At 39.1% G+C, this 17,689-nt stretch overlaps 1 protein-coding gene and 1 long non-coding RNA gene across 3 annotated transcripts in view; one reads left to right on the forward strand and one right to left on the reverse strand.

Moving 5' to 3' along the window:
• Positions 1-17,689, forward strand: part of GTF2F2 (general transcription factor IIF subunit 2) — a 91,980-nt gene that overhangs the window by 71,832 nt on the left and 2,459 nt on the right. For both annotated transcript variants that reach the window (XM_087757777.1, XM_087757778.1), the window contains 2 exons: positions 4,999-5,098; positions 12,498-12,641. In XM_087757777.1, the coding sequence (XP_087613903.1) occupies positions 4,999-5,098; positions 12,498-12,641 (244 nt within the window). The remainder of the gene's footprint in view (positions 1-4,998; positions 5,099-12,497; positions 12,642-17,689) is intronic.
• LOC148055881 (uncharacterized) lies at positions 787-8,785 on the reverse strand. Its single transcript, XR_015704775.1, has 3 exons — positions 8,593-8,785; positions 2,137-2,230; positions 787-930 (listed from the first exon to the last, which is right to left on the reverse strand). It is a non-coding gene; the product is annotated as an uncharacterized LOC148055881 (long non-coding RNA).

The raw sequence follows: 17,689 nt of genomic DNA on the forward strand, positions 1-17,689 counted from the left end.
GATTTGAGAAAAAAACCTGCATTCTCTTTTTATGTTTTAGGCTGGATATTAGCATGAATTATGGTGCTAGCTATTTCAATAAGAGTCAAGTGGAAAATTCAACTCCTTGGAGAGTTGTGTGCAGTTCTGAGCCATAACTAAGGCTTTTAACTGTCACACTCCTGCAAATCATAATAAAGAGTAATAGGTAAAAAGCCACTGCTCCTTTAAATCAGTGTCACCAGTGACTCAGAATATTTATTGATTTTTTTTTCTTTATTCCTAACAACAATTTCAATTAAGATTCGGCAGATCCACTCTGAGAAAACATTGTATAAAACGCCTCATAATATTTTGGTTTAATACTGCTTTGCAAATTCTGTTTAAGAAATGAGCATTGAAAAGTAATAATATCTGTAACACAGTAAAACATTGGTCTAAAAGGCTAATATAATGCCCAATTTGTAGCTTTTGTTATAAATTTTTGAGCATATAATTACTAGAACGTATAAATATATATTTGATCAGCTTTTTTCCAAACAACAGCTATACAAATTTAAAAAGTCAAATATATTCACCTAGACATACTACTTTCTGAATAAGGGAGAATTATGGCATGGTTTTGAAAAAAACCCCCACAACCTATTTTCCCTGCAAACAGTGTCTGTACCCACAAATCATCTGGACAAAATTATTACAGGCTATTTGTCTTTACTGTTTGTAATGCAGTAAGCAATTTCAGTGCTTCATCCACACATAAACCATTTGCTAATTTGGGGTATATTCCACATTTGTCAGACCCTTTACCTGTATTTGTGCATTTTGGGGAGGCTAACTCCAGAGGTGCAGCAGCTGTTGTTCCACATAGGATTGTGTGACCATATTCCACATGGAAGCCTGGTGAAAGGAAGGCAACATGAGGTTCTGTCATTCTCCAGGAGATCTTGAAAGCTGCAGAAAAAGAAATGAGAAGAGCAGCCATTAGGGAGAAGAGCAAGATGCATGTGTAGAATAAATGCATGTTAATAAAAAGGTTTGCCTCCCAAGTCACTGTGCTTCCCATTTAGATTTCCATACTGGCATGTGGCAACTGCTGTAATTGCTTGTATTAAAAAGTAATACCCGGGATGTAATGTATTTTTAGTTCTGACTGCAGTAATTTATCAACTAGGGATGGGAAAAAAGTTAGCACTGTACTGTTAGCCAGTTTTCTAAAGACCATCTGAGATCTGTGGGTGGTAATTTGGAAACCTTTGGCAAGAAACCTTGAAGTGCAACAGGGATATCTCTGAAATTTCCTTCAGAGATGTGTACATTTGTAGCTGATATATTTGTTGGTTGGTACATGTAGATCTTTCTGAAATCTTCAGTCATTTCACAAACCAACTTAGATTTTCCGTTTCCATTTTCACTTGGTAGGCTCCCATCCCGTTTCCTAAGCAGGCAAGAAGTTTTAATTTGCTTTCAAGACTGTGTGCTGGGGAACTTCACATGTTAAATGTAACTTCACTGCCGTCAACCTTTGGAGGCCTGTGGGAAGTGCATTAATTCTCCTACACATTTGGTTTTCTACTGGTTTGGAAATTAGCAGGTTAAAATAAAAAAACTGAAATGCATATCCTGCATGGCAAGTGAAAAATGTTAAGAGATAATTTGCTGGTGTTGTTTTATGCAAAGAAGGATTAATTTATGGAAGCTGCACTGAAATGGGTGATGAAATTTCCTGTATTGTAATTTTAAAATGCCAGAACAGGAAGAGACCTTCAACACTGAGTGGTGTCCAAAGTTCATGACAGGCTCTAGGCTAAAGAGCTATCCCTTGTTTGCACGCTTAAACATCTAATTTATTAAGAAGCTGGAGGAGGGTTGACATCACCATTCTAAAACTTTTCCTTCTGAGGACAGTCTGAGGTGTTCAATCCATATTTTTGGTGTTCTAGCATTTCATCATTGAAGGGCTAATGTTCTTTGGCCGTTCTCCTGAAGAAATGGAGGCTATTGCAAATTTACGTTGTTAAGAGTAAAGAATATAAAGCCCGGTGCAAGGAGGATTTAATCATGGAGATTAAATGCCACCATTCTAAGCCTAGCACTCCCCGAGAATGGGAGACCATCTGATGTATTTCAGTATTGTTACGAACCTTGTTTATCGCTTACCTGTGCTGCAGCTGTAATGAGACGGACTCTGGAACAACATCGCTAAACAAATATCTAAATCTGGTCCATGTGAAGAAGAGGGTGGTGCAGTGGCCTGAAGGGGAAAGGAGAGACAAGAATTCCCAGTTCATTTCTAGGAGGCCATGTCTCATGAACAGGAGCAACATCAGTAAAGAGGTTTAGAGCAGGAAATGTATCTCTGCATCCTTTACGGAAAGGAGAAGTGTGAGAGGGAAGAAGTGAGGTGAAAAATAGCTACAGTGGGATAGAGGGAGGACTGGAAAACTCCCCAGATCAAAAAATAGGAAAAATGGCAAAGAACTGCAAGAAAAGATATTTTAAAAAAATAAAACCAAACTATATAACCAGGCTTTTATTTTTAAAATTAAAAAAAAAAAAGTCATTGAGACCAAAAAGAAGAAAAAACAAGCAATGAAGAAGTGGAGAAAAAGACAGATTTGGAGAAAAGGTATTGATTTAGTTTTAGCCTGTGCCTCTTTGTGAAACTTGAGTTTAGAAGACCTTTGGTAACCAGATCAATAAAATCTTTAAAATTCTTTAATTAGATTGAAGGCCAAAAGATAAACTCTTGTGATAAAAACTTCTACCTTTATTTGCCAGAACAGGAGTAAAAACTGTTCACTGCTCATTTACCTTCCGATTGATTTTCCTTCAAGCTATGAAAAAATGTGCTACATTTGGACAGAAGAAAGCACTGATGTACCTTCTTCTGATTTAGAAATGGAAAATACAAGGCAAGGGTCGCCTAAGGGTAATTAAAACTATAGAACAAATGACAAATCTACAAAGTTTCAAGAGGAAGCAACTTTATGTATGAGACAAAACTGCAGGCAATTACTGTCCAGCAATACTAGCTATGAAGGATGATTTGCTTTATTTCCAGTTGCTACAACTACAGAATTTATTTCTGAATTTAATGCTTAGCTCAAATGTAATTTATTTCGGTTGTTCAGGTGTTAAAACAGAAGCATGCTGAATTTAAATTTACTTTTTTGGGTGTACATTATATTTTTACAAAAAGAAATCAGTGATCTCAGACACTTACAGTGTTTTTTAAAGTATTGCCTGTTATATCACTTTTGTGTTTTACATTAGTAAACATGTAGTTATTATTTGCATTAATGTCACCATATTAATTTTTCTTTGGAAAGAAGCAAACATCACTGTATATTTATTGAGCTATAAGTCTTATATTGTGTTTAGTGAAAATTGATCCTTCTGCCTACAAGCCACACCTTTGGAAATAAAATAACGTCACTGATGATAACTGAGTTTTATCTCAATATTAATTGTATGTGCCATTAAGATATTTTCTCTGAAGGGACATTGTCCTGTACCTTTCTAAAGCTTGGTTTTGTGCATCATCGTTTCAAGTAGTAATTCTTGAGTGCTAAACCTGAAGTGGAGCATTCCTTCTACACCATCATACATAAGCTTTAAATTACATAGGGGTGAGCTTGACAGAATGTGTTCAACCTCTGACCTTCTCAGAGTCTTTCCCAAAGAGAAGTAAGGGTCACCTTTTGTTAACTGTATGATTGAGACTTGATTACAGTCCCAAGCACAAATATAGGCTGGGCAGAGAATGGATTGAGAGCAGCCCTGAGGAGAAGAACTTGGGGGTGTTGGTTGATGAGAAGCTCAACGTGACCTGGCAATGTGTGCTTGCAGCCCAGAAAGCCAGCCGTATCCTGGGCCACATCAAAAGAAGCGTGGCCAGCAGGTCGAGGGAGGTGATTTTCCCTCTCTGCTCTGGTGAGACCCCACCTGGAGTACTGCATCCAGCTCTGGAGCCCCCAACATGAGAAGGACATGGACCTGTTGGAGCAAGTCCGGAGGAGGACCACAAAGATGTTCAGAGGGCTGAAGCACCTCTCCTATGAGGAAAGGCTGAGAGAGTTGGGGTTGTTCAGCCTGGAGAAGGGAATGCTGCAGGGAGACCTTACAGCAGCCTTGCAGTACCTGAAGGGAGCCTACAAGAAAGCTGGAGAGGGACTTTTTACAAGGGCATGTAGTGATAGGACAAGGGGTAATGGCTTTAAATTGAAAGAGGGTAGATTTAGAGTAGATATGAAGAAGAAATTCTTCACTATGAGGGTGGTGCAGCACTGGAACAGGCTGCCCAGAGAAGCTGTGGATGCCCCATCATTGGAAGTATTCAAGGCCAGGCTGGACAGGGCTTTGAGCAACCTGGTCTAGTGGAAGGCATCCATGCCCGGGGCAGGGGGGTTGGAACTAGATGATCTTGAAGGTCCCTTCCCAGGTGGATTTCTCTGTCTTCAAGTTTTTAAAAGTGCTCATAAAACAGTTATTTGTGCTCTGTTACTCTGCTATAATACCAGAAGAAAGGTCACAGAATTTTATATTTTTACATTAAAATATGCAAGAGGTCATGGAGTGTGATCTTCGCTGTGCTCTGGGAGTCAGCAGAGGTGGATTGAAAGCTTTTTCAGCCCTCAGCTGAGTAAGCTGGGAGATTCTGGGTTCATTTGGGTTTGTTCATCTTTTTTAAGAGCATGGGCTTTTCTTCCACCGAGTATCAGGCTTTTGGAATAAAATTTGTGTTCGGACATGGTTTTTAGTATCTTCCCTTCACAGCTGCTTGGTTTTTAGTATTTCAGTATCTTCTCTAGCATATACTGTTGTAATAATCCACAGTGTCCTTGAGCAAAAATAGAGTGGCAAAAACTTAATTCAGAAGAGTTAAGTTACTCTTTTACCTTATGATTTGTTTGCAGCTGACCTTTGGTAAGGGCTGGTTCATACTTGCAGATTTTTAGAATTCATTTTGAGTTTGTGCTTGTCTGAACTTCTTATTAATTCTCTTCTTTTCTTTTGCAGATTACAGATAGAAGAATCTTCTAAACCTGTAAGGCTATCACAGCAGCTGGACAAAGCCGTAACCACGAACTATAAACCAGTGGCTAATCATCAATATAATGTAAGTAGCTTTCAGTATTTTCCCTTATTCTCCTAGCCAGGAATCTGGCTCAGGACTCCAGAATCACTGTGCTGCTGCTCTGCAACCCTTTTGCTTGTAGTTGGCCACTGTCTTTGGAAATGTTCCACGTTATCTGTTTTTTCCCTTATTTTGTCTTCTGGGGATCTTCTTTCTGTCTCAAGACCAACATCACCCTTGGGGCTAAGGTCTGCCAATTCTAACTTTCTTGTGTTACCTGATGGAGGGCAGACCACCTTCACCCAAGCCTTTTCTGGTGTCTTTATTATGATCTTCCTCTAGTCTTTTCTTTTAAAATGTAATTTTGAAATTTGGGGATAAAAGGCAGTTCTGGCTTTGTGCTATGAGACGTGGAAGCACTCCCTTGAGCCAAATAAAATATCATATGGAGGTGGATAAAAGACTTGAAAAGAATCATTAGTTTCTAGTCCTTTGCGGGAACAGACAACAAGTAGAAAAGAATAACAGCTGATAATTTTTCACAGTTTCGTACCTTCATAGTACGTGGTATTTGCATCATTAGCTTTGTCAATATTACACCCACACTGCTGTTCCAGATCAGTTGATGTACATACAAACTATAATGTCCTTTTTCTTAAAGATCCTCTTTGAGTAATTTGTATGTATGCATATATAATCGCTGTTACTGTTGAATGTGAGAAACGTTAAGTCATACTGAAAATGAGTCACTGTGTTAGTCATTTAAACTTTTACACTTTTTATTAAGATTTTATTTACATAAAACAAATGACAATATACTGGATGATATTTAAGCATTATTCTGAAAGGCAGTCTATTTCCACAGAACCAAAAATAATCCTTTCTCTCTCATGGGACTGTTTTGTAGTAGTTACTGTTCAAAGTCTGATCTATACATAGATGATCATACCAATATAACTATTTCAGCTAAGGGAATGACATTTAACCAAAATAGTCACACTGGTATATCCTGCTATGCAAATGCAGTTTTATATGAGTATATTGTTTTATGATGCTACTGTTACTCTCCTCCTTTAATTCTGGAATAAGCTACGGTGATATACAGCGTCTCTTTTTAGTGAGATTATGTGCCATTTCGCTGACACTGGCGTAATTACAACAGTATGACTTCAACCTGGAGACAATCTTTGAATCTTTACTCCAGTTGCAAACTGCTGTTGTTGAATCATTACAGAAATTTAAGTCTTGTGTGAGATTCAGTGGGTATAACTAGGTTGTAACCAGGCTTCTTAAAATTTATGATGCTCTTGTGTCCTAATTGTAATGTTTTTAGCGGTTACATAGCTGTCCATGCTAATGGAAATCCATCGGCAGTGTGTTTACTTTTCATGTCTGCCTTAAAGGTGTTCTGATGGGAAAAATCTAGTAGGACATACTTACACTTGAGCCACTCTTGGCCATGCCTTGACTCGAAAGGCCCAGGAATGACTACTTTCTACAACACCTTTCTTTTCATTAAGTCTTTTATTAAGGTTCTGGTTAGATGGCTGAAAGGGTGTACAACTGGGAGAATGTGTCCGTGAACTTTTTAAACCTCTTGGTTAAATTTGTCTGGTGTTCTCAAGCAGCAGTTGCTTTCTTAAAACTTGCTGTATTGCTTGTAATCATATGACAGCCCTGTTGGGGACTTTTCACAGCAAAGAAGAAAAAAAAAAATGTACGAACTACTGTACATGCTGATGCATTCGGTCATCTCCAGGGGAGTTTCTGAGGGAAGAATGAGCATCTGCTAAGAAAGAAAGGAGTAAAATTTCCTGAAGGAAGATATGATAGAATATTATGAAATGGGGCTTAAGTGTGGCTGCTCCATGTACCCCTAAATGAACATATAACAGAAAGGAGGATGGAAAGAAATAGCAATATCTTGTTTGAATACAAGGACAGGGAAGTGATTTTTTTTTTTTGCAAGAAATTATATTAAACCCACGCTTTTATTAGAAGAAATTGCAATTCCATTACAATATATGCCAGGATTGTAACTTAGCTTTTCTTCTCTCGGAAAGGGACCCTCATTTTTTGTATATTTGTAGATGATACATGTCTTTAAAAGGTTGCAATGTTAATGTTCTTGCAGCTGGGATCTTTCTGTGACTTCATTATTTTTTGTGACACAGCAGAAAAGTTCTCTAATGGTCCTGGTTACCCCTTCAGAGGCTTCTTTGTGGTCTCCCCACTTCCCACTTTCCTGTACTATAGAGGTTTGTACCCCTGCTCTGGGAGATGGGAAAACCTTTAAGACTTTTTCAAACATCTTTAGATGAAACTTCAGATTTAGTCTCACTTCTCTATCACCTTTGTATTAGCTGTCTACTGTGTAATACAGCTTCAGTATTAATGATGCCTTCAAGAAGGCAATTTTTGCAGCTTTTCAGCAAGCTTAGCAACATCTTGGGAAGGTAAACAAAGAGAAATTGATTTCTGTATGAAGTCTTGCAGGGATAAACTCACGATTTCTACACTCGACAGCTTGTTCTAAACTGGTCCTTCCTTGAAAGCAAATCATATTTTAATGCTTTTAAAATTTAAAACCACACAATTTTAAATAAATCTAATTAGTTTACAATGTACATGCATTTTGTAATACGACTGTCAAAAAGTGCTTTAAGCCTACTGCATAAAGCATCCTGTTTGCAAAGAAAACAGGAAGGAAAAAAAATGAAAGGCTGCATTGTAATCTGCTATGAGCAGTGTATTCACAAGACAAAAAGAAGAAAACAGCAACAGATACCGTGCTTTTTTTTTTTTTTAAATAGCACTTCACAATGCGCTCTGTGTTTTTAGACAACAGTGGAACTGTTGCTGAAGTTGGAGGGAAATGCTGGAGTGTTGCTAATTAAAATGTGGGCAACTGGGATGCCAGCTGCAAATAATTTTTCAACAAAGGGGGGGTTTGATATTCAGTTTTCTGTGCGAGTTGTTTTTATACATTAATGAATTAAGAATATTAGAATATTCACATCGCATTTGTATAGGGAATACAAACACTCCTCCTTGATTTACTGTAGCTCATACAGGGAAGGTAAAATAGAAGCTCCTACTGGGGAGTGTACCAAGGCACTAAAATAACAGAGAAAGAAGAATGCTGGGCATTACTATTTACTAGCAAAAAAAAAAAAGATTGTGCTTTGGTTAAAAAGACAACTTCATGTTATTTTTCAGGAGACTGTTACTCGTATAATTAGGATTTTATACCCAGTCATGAAATAGTCTTGTCGCAGGCTTAACATTAGTGAAGATAATGTTGAGAATTTCCTTATGTTACTTTGTTCCTTTGCGTAGGAAGCATCAATTTGAAAGCGAGTAGTTTTTTTCTCCACGTGGAGAGAGTTGTAGCTCGTAGCTAGTCGCTGGCTAAGCACCTTTTCACTATATGTCTTTTGAAGAGGTACAAACAGTACCATGGATTTTTTGTTGTCGTTCTCAGAGATTGTCTCGAGAGTCCCAGTAGCTTTTCCCATTACGCCCATGTTACTTACCTGTTATTCCTGTAGCTCTGCCACGGACAGAAGGAATAACCTCAGCGCTTCGCTCTTGTTCTTGCTCCTTAAAAACAAAACAAAAACCAGAAAAGGAGGAGATGGGTTTCTTCCATCATTTCAGCTTGACCTTCCACCCGAGGAGGCTGCAGTTTGTTTCTGTTTCTGTTTTTCATCTTGTTCATTTTGGTTTTGTTGTCTGGGGAGGTAGAAAATTGCAAAAGGGTTGGTAAGAACAGGCATAATAGCTGCTGCTGAGGCAGAGTGATGCTGCCTGTAACCGGCTGTCTTTATCTTTCACAACGCATCTTTCAGCTGGTGTTTTTGAGTCAGAGAAAAGTTGCTAAGCTTAAAAAGAAACACATAGGCCTTTACACTGAAAAGTGACCTCAAATGTACACAGGAACCCAGAACTCACTCAGGCAAATAGAGATGCCTTCGCCTCTCCTACCATCTTCCAAACTTGACCTCTAAAGTATCGGAAGCTTTTCTGGCAACAAATTAAGGCTGGATAATCCGTCTCCTCCTCTTGTAAAATGTTAACATGTGCATATATTCAAAACATTATTAAGTCCCCAGTCCTAGTCTTCCATAAGCCAATGTCTCAAATGCAGTAGGGCTTTACTGAAAATCCGGCAGAATGTTGTTTACCAGTATCAGCCGTGACCTGATCAGCAACTGCACAGAGAAACTGGAAAATTCTTTGGATCCCTGAGTCAAAAAAGGCTGAAAACTCAGGCTCAAGAAAGGCCACGGAAGTTGATTATAGTGGCTAATTAGAAAACTCTGCTTCCAGGAGAACATAGTGTCAGTGTCTTGATTTTTGAGGAGGATCCCATAAAGTTGTAGTTCCTGCTTTCCTTCTTATGTGGAAGGAAACGTACAATATATCCTACGGGACAGTAATTCCCATGTTTGACTATGAAATACCAAAGAGAAAAAAATGTGGAGCAGTTTTCAAACAGGACCAAAAAATATTTGTTGTACTCAGCTAGATTAGATTATTTTTAATAACGTTTGGGTTGCTGTTGTTGACTCATTTTCTTCTGAAGACACAGTGTAACATGGCGCTGTCTGCAACTTTGTGCATGCCAGGTAATTTCTCTACCGTGGTTTTGTTTCATGTCAAATGATGATACTGCCATACTTTGTGATGATCTTATTCATTTATTCGAAGCACTGTCAGTCTCATTACTTATGGGACAGTGGGTTTGCCCTTTGTCTCTCTCCAGCTTAAAAAGCAAAGAAGCAGTTTTCAAATCCAAATAATATTAGAAAATAGAAACCCAAATGGGTCTTCTAGATGGAAATGTGACTTCCAAAATATACAGTGTAATTAGATTCTGATCATAACATGTGCTTTTCAGTGCTAGCATGAAGTATCAACTTTAGACTGTAGCCTGAGATGTGACATATTCATGTATTTTTTAAGACCAAAGGGATAGCTATCATACTAAAATAAATTTAAAATGCATGTCTTAAACCTTGCATATTTCACTGTCCTCAGGATGCACCCACGTCCTTGCAGCAAGGCCCTACGCCATTGCACTGAGTTAGAACATGACAGTGGGAGCAGATGATTGCTCTGGAGAGATGGTTTCTCTGTCAGGAAAAATATAAATGCTCATCATATATCTTAGTAAGTTCTGACGTAAGCCAGGTGTAAATTAAAAGCATTTTTAATGCCGCAAACTGACTAGTGTCAGATCAGATGAAGATAAGATGCGAAGAACTTTTTGGCAATCAAACAGTCGATTTAGTGTATTGCTGATCTTGCACGTAGCAGAAGAGACAAGCACTCTCACGTATCTCCTATTTCATCCGACATTTCATGCAGCAAAGGGCCAGTCTCCCCCTACTTCCCACTCTTTGTATAATTTCTTTCAGTGCTTCATAGAGAAACCCTTGCTCACCTACCAGGACATGGGTAGTGTTGTAGACACATAGTAGACTTTTAGGTGAATGAGATTTTCCCTACTTCTCCAATACCTGTATGACTATGTGAATATACCCAGTAGAGAACTGGCCAGGTGCTGTGTTGGTGGAGTTGCAAGGCAGAGCACACCCTGGCCATGCTGCTTGGTATTTTGGGTTTGGAGTTTTTAAGAGTGTCAGCTGAGTAGACTTGTTCATATATATTTCAACGCCATTGCAATTCTACTTCGTGCGTTTACGACTAGATGCAGCCTACTTGCATTACACTGCATAGTGAGACTATACCAGTAGAGACAGAGAAATTGAATCCACAGCTTACAATTAAAACCTTCTCACGGTCAACAGAGATTCCTAATGAATTGTCTGTTGTACTTTCAGAAGAAGCAAATGTTTTGATACGCTATCGTTAATAGCAAGGTCAATGTTCTAGATTTATGTTCCTACTCTAGTTTCTGTGGCACAGCAGTTCTGCTGCAGATCATGGCAACCAAGATGATGTACTGTGAAGCTGTTTTACTTGATGCTAGAGTTTGCTATTGTTGCAAAGCTATTACTGTTTTGAAGATTTATTTTTTTTTAAATGCAGAGTCTGAAGAGTTAAATAATTACACCAACGTGTATTAGTGGATAAAAATCAGTTGTGTGGGTTTGTGTGGAGAGGTTGCATCTTGTATAACACTAACAAACAGTTGGAAAAGCAGGCAAGTATTTGGTTGCCCAAGCTCATCTTTGGTTTTAAGCAGAAGCAACAGACTTCAAGCTACAGGTTGGGAATAATTGCTCTGCATTCAATTTAATGAGGTACATCTGTTTCAGGATTTGAAAGAGAGAGTTGGCTGGCCAGAGACCTGTGAGGAATGGCAAAAGTGGTAATAGCCTTTAGCGCCTTTGGGACAGATACCAAGAGAACAGGCTATTTTCACTCAGAGAGTAGGAGGGAGTTAGCTGGCAAAGAAACATAGGAAAAAATAAATTGTGCCATAAAACTAATCTCTCTTCTTAAAAATAAGATTTTTAGTATACAGTAGAACTGTGAATTTTCATTTCTAGGCTTTCTGTTATCTAGGGTGGTATTGGGGGTGGATGGGGTGATGAGCTGGTAGATGTTGCGGTGATTGGGGTTTGTTTGGGGTGTGCTGGTCTGTGCAAATCTTGCTTCTGATGATGAATCTGAGGAAATGCAGGAAGTATTTTTGGCGGCGATAAAAGTTTCTGCAAAAATATATGGTCATCTTGTGCAGATTATAATAGTTAATTACTTTTTAATATGCATTCTGAAACAGGATGATGTGTGGCAACAAGGGGCCTCTATTTGCTTGGAAGGTTGTTTTTTTTTTTTTTAGACTACTGTAACTTTATGTGTGCTACTCAGGCTTCTCCTGAAGAGATACCATCCGCATCCTCGAAGTGTGTCTTCACTTGGTGAAGATTGGTTTTATATTGACGGAGTGGTTGCCTTGAGTGCTGTTTCTAGAGCAGAGGAGGCAGTGTCCAAGGGCCATTTAAGCATCCTTTGGGCAGGTGATTGTTAGGATTGTGGATGTAGCCATGTTGGTCTGTGGATTTTCCCGACTATGGCAATTTGTAGGTTGTTTGATATCTGTCATTATACTTCAGAAGCTGATATCAGCAGAGGTGGAGTGAAAATACTGTCTCAGTTTGGATTCCTGTACTAAGATTAATTCTCTCTCCAGGTTTGGGCACATCATGCAGGCTCTGTTTCTGGGTTTTTTTACTAGTTAAAGCAGAGATACATATCTGAAAAACTTATTGTGCTGACGACAAAATGCTTAGTTTATGTTCATAATAGAACATTTGAGTGCTGAAAAGAAAATTTTCCAGATGAAAAGCACTGAGTCATTGAACAGTGTTTTATTAAATAGAAGACGTTTTTTTATGTCTTAATGTTCAGCACAGAATTATACAGCATTACATATGAATGTCTTTAAAACTTGTTTTGTATCTGATAGATTGAATATGAGAAGAAGAAGAAAGAAGATGGAAAACGGGCTCGAGCTGATAAACAACAAGTGTTGGACATGCTTTTTTCAGCCTTTGAGAAACATCAGTATTACAACATTAAAGACCTGGTGGACATAACCAAACAGCCGGTGGTACGTACTAGTAGTCTTGTAATATAACCATTTTCAGTAGTTACTATTGTGTATATTTTCCATATCCAGAAAATAGTTTAATATATACTATATGCCTTTGAAACAGCTCTCTAAATATGTTTTACAACAAACCAAAATAATTGAGTTTGAAGTTCACCATTGTAGGACTGTGTAGGATACCAAGCATTGCAGTGAGTATGCTTTTTCTTGACAGAAGTGGTTTAAGTAACCTAAATGGTCTCTTTCTTATTTAGGTTTGCTTTAATACTAGAAACCAAATTCTGTAATGCTCTGATGTCTCCCAGGCTACTCCTGTCCTCACAGAAGTAACAGCCTAGTTCCATTGCTGTTGGCAGTAGAGAGCTTGTATAAGTGAATGGTCAGCCCTTCCTTCAGCTTCTGAACTTTATCTTGGCATAGCAACAGGCGTTACTCTTTTTCTGTGGGTCTAGAAAACTGTGTTTCATGGAATTAGTATTAAATGCACACATTATCCATGGTAGGAGCTCAGGCATCATGTCAACACCCCCAAAATCACTTGATTTCCTTTACTTGATTTCCTTCTATTCCAAACAGAATAATTTGTAGACTAAGAGTTTAGGGGTTTGATATTTGGCATTTATTTTGATTTTTTTTAAAATACTGTTTTGATGCACAAACAAGAAAAGCATGAAGACATGTGCTGACGTGATGGTTTTGTTATCCTGCAGTGTCTGCCAGCCCCTTCATCTATGAACCCTAACTTTCTAGTTCTTTCCCTTCTTCCCCTGTTCAAGCTTTCCTTGAGCAGAACAGGCAGGAGCAGGGGGAGACAATGAGACGTGAAGTATCTTCGGTGCTTTTGATGTTTTTCACTGCTGACTTCGATATCTATCCTCCACCCAGCTGCAGTTTTCCGAAAGCTTAAAGGGACTTAATTATGTTTGAGTCTAAATGGAGAAACAATTTCAAAAGTTGTTAGAGCTAAGACAGAAGAAGGAACGATGACAGCTGGATTATGGAACAAATTATTCCTCTGTAAAAGAGGGGGAAAAAATGGAAATGCTTACTAGTTTTGCTCACTTCACGTTTAGAATTAAGTGGATCTGTATCAGAGGATTTGTATAAGATGCACAATCTGTTTGGTTAAGAAGCTGCACAAAGATGTTACCCAGTTCAAATACATGTAGGTTGATGGTGTTCTAATACCTTGGAAGAAACTAGTTGGATAATGTATACGTGTCTTCTATTCCATTCATTTATCTAATGACTCACCTCCTTATCTGTGTGGCAGAGAAGGTGTGTGGATCATGGGAGCTGAGAAGGAGGAAGGAATAGGAGGAAGATATGGAGGGAGTGGCAATGAAATGTTAAGATTTTTTTTTTTTTGTAAGAGATAAGTATGACAGTCACTATCTCGATCACTTTGAATGTAAGGAGGTGCAGATGTATCCTGTCTAGCACGACTTCAGCTAGAAATAGTCACCCACAACTCCCACTTAAGCTATGGGAGAACAAAAGTTTTCTTCCTCCTGTGATGTGATTCACCTCTTGAATGTACCTGTCTCTCTGCATCAGCTCAAGGGGGCCTGGAAAAGCTGTGCTTCTGACAGAAGCTTCTTCATTAAGCACCAAAAGTTAGGCAAGATTAATCCAATTTTTGTCTTAGTCGCTGCCCTAAGGATTAGAAGTATAGGGTAGTTATTAGATTAGATGTACAGAGCAAAATACCTCACATGAATACTTCTGTTACATTTATGATGAATTTCTATGCCTGTCTATAGATCTCCTGTGTCATCATAGGCTCCTGAATATATTCTGCCCATAGCATAGTAAAACTGTGCTGTGTACTTTCATCTCAGCAAACCTAGCCTTTTTTTTCTTTTTCAACTATTATAGTAATACAGATATGTTAAAGGCAAATTGTAGACTAATTTGACCCAACATCACATGTTATTTGGGCTATATCTTTGCATCTGTGTTTCTTATTTGAGTCTCTCTACTGATGGCTGAAAGTCCCATAGGGCTCCTGAGATTAATCAAACCATTAAACCCTCTTCCCGTGAGCAGGCTGTGCAGTCTCAGTTTCAAGCTCTGTGCAAGAGTTAGGGGTTTCATGCTCGTTCCCAGCCAGGGTTTTGCCATAGGTGTCGGTGCCCATCCAACTTCCTCAGACCCGCATATCCTGAGAAAATAAATGACCAAAATCCTCTTCCTGATGCCTTTCTTCATTCACTGGGTAGCCAGTATGGTGATAAATTCAAAACTATTTTTCAGTACGTTATCTACCCCTCATCTAAAGCTATCCTAATTTCCCATCAGGGTTCCCATTAAAAACTTCTGTAGGGAGTTGCTAACAGCATCCATTTCCATTTAAAAATACTATCCCTTGGTTCCTGCTGCTCAGGCAGTACTTGCTCCATGTGTGAGCATCCCTGGTGCTGTGGACACTTCAACCTCTCGTGTGCAACTTTTGGGTTTTTTTTCTGAAAATAAAGTATCTGCTCCTAATGCCCACTGTGACTTTATTGTTTGCAGAGCAGCCATAGCTGACAAAAAAAAGTAAAATGCCAACAGGTGAATAGGCATGCTTTCCCTGTGCTGCACAGAGGTTGGCTGCTAATTAATCTCTGCTGAGTGTTCACTGCTTTATTTTCTGTCACAGTGTCTAAGATTGTCTGGGTATGTAATTTCTCCTCTGAGTTTCTAAATGTTGAGGTTATTTTCAGACACGAGGAAAAAAATGCTGCTGCTGCTGTCTCCTCAGCTCCTGTTAAAATGAAGTTCTAGGTGCTTAACATCACTGGCTAATAATATTTAAAACGCATTTGTCTAAGGGAATTAACATCTTTGTTAGTGAAATAACAAATAAATAAGGCTATTTTTCTTACATAATGGTAAATGTAAATAGTAAATTAAACCCTTGCTACAGAATGTGTTGCATGTTACACGAGAAATTGCTGCTATCTTTATTTTGCAGTTGTGAAATCACAAAGCAAGTCTATTCTGAACACAAACTACTGTTATATTGGGGAAACCTGGGTTTATTTGTTTTCCTTTTTAATGAAAAATCACAATTTGCAGTCATAGGCAAATCTGTTGCCACCTACCCAGATGTAAATACCGAGTGCTCCTTGGAAATACTGCAGTAATTCTAGATTTGGACTTCGTGGCTGAGAACATAATACGCTTTTTATGTGAGCAATCAAATATTTGTGAAAAATGAAACCAGTATGGAACCAGTGGTCTAATATGAACTGTATTTTTTCAAAATGGGGTAGATTGATTGCAGTTTTTTCTTTTATTTCAGTTTTAAGTAATGGTTACCCTAATTACGGTGGGCGTTTTTTCCCCTCAAAGTTTCTGATGGGTTTTCAGAGCTTGGAAGTTAACTCCTCTCTCAGAAATTTTTATCCCATAATTCTATAATAACATTTCACTTTTTATGGAAAAAATCATGAGCAAAGGTGTAACAGAGCAGAGGATGCCTTAAATGTACAAACATTACCTACAGATTAGCTTCTGTGTTACAATTATATGTATATAAACATACTGAATCCCTTTCTGAAAAAAAATTGTAGGCTCCTGATCAGCATTTACCAGGCTCTAAATTTCAGTATTTGGCATCACTAGAGGAAGTGGGGGGTTTCTCTTGATGCTGTAGTATGCTTCAAGATGTATAGGCCAACCTGGCACAGCGCAGACCCAGGTGGAGGGTCGTGGTTTCTGGAAGGAGAAGTGATCCTGGAGGAAAAATCATAACGTCACCTGAACTCATCTCATCAAGCCACTGGCTCTCAAGTATGGTACAGTACAGCGGGATTATCCCTGATTTGTAATTGTCTAAAAGCTCCAACAGTTCAGCGTTGTCTGTGCACACAGAGTGATTTTTTTGGGTTAACGCTCTCAGCTGCCCTCCCTAAAACCACTGCTGCTTGTTTCCCCCCATAGTGGAGATGGCAAATAGGAATATGTTGCAAATCCTCAGTTGCTGCAGTTCATGGTCACAGCTTGAAGTGCCCTTACTTGTGGCACAGACGTTACCTCGCTATTCAGTTCGGGTTGGTTTTGTTCCGTTTTGTTATGCTGTTGAATTGAAACTCGTGGAAGTTTTGCCCAGAGAGAAGCAGAACTGCCTGGGGAATTGGGTCTGAAAACGAGTTGAAATTAAAAGTAACCTTCATTTAACTGGGGGGGTGGTTTGTAGGCGTGAGCAAGTAGTGAGAGGTGAGAACTGCCTTGTGCAAAATGTCACCCAAAGATTCTGCCACCCAACAGCAGCGAGCCGCCGGGAGCCGTGGACCACGCAGCCGTAGCGGTTTCATTCTGCCTGAGTCCTGCGGCATCGTCACCCCTTGTGACCTGGCTTCCCAGATGCAGATTAGCTCGCTCAGCCCAGCAACTGCATATGGATGTACTTCATGGGACTAAGTGCAGTTATATTTTTTTTTTTTGCAATTCTTATTAATCTGTGTGGTCTAGAGCAGAATTTAACCTTGAATCTGAGGGTTTCTTCCACCCACTCTGCCATCTTTTGAAGTGTCTGTCAGTGACACTACTGAAAGCTACCTTGTGTGCATGCACAACGATTGCAAACAAAGCAGTGGATACGCAGGTATACACATCGACACGTACCCACGTAGAAATCGCTTTTTCACCTGGTTTCACCCCCTTTTAAAAAATGCATTGCGCAACAGCAGCGTCGTCGCACGAAAACATTTGCGCGCTAATTGCTGTTGTAGTGAGTAGGTTTGTCTTAGGTACCTGACTCTCAAATAGTGACAGCATCTCCGCAATAGATGAGATGTGGAAAGGTGTGCTAAGAGATGTATATTGATCTCCTGCTGCCACCTGCTGGGGTTTGCATCGTGCGCCCTCGAAGACTGAATAGCCATCCCCGCAGTGCAAAATGAACTCCCCGCTCACGGCTCCTGGCGTGCTGCCGCTCTCCTTGAAGAAAAGACCCTAAGAAACTAGTTTGTATATGCAGTCTGTTACGGTCATCTTTCTTACTTGTTGGACAAACACGCCTCATCGCTTTCAGATAGGTTTTTAAGAATAATTTTGCT

This window comes from Nipponia nippon, unplaced genomic scaffold (genome assembly GCF_047370975.1).
Source record: "Nipponia nippon isolate SJK-2023a ecotype South Korea unplaced genomic scaffold, ASM4737097v1 scaffold_2, whole genome shotgun sequence".
NCBI lineage: Eukaryota > Metazoa > Chordata > Aves > Pelecaniformes > Threskiornithidae > Nipponia > Nipponia nippon.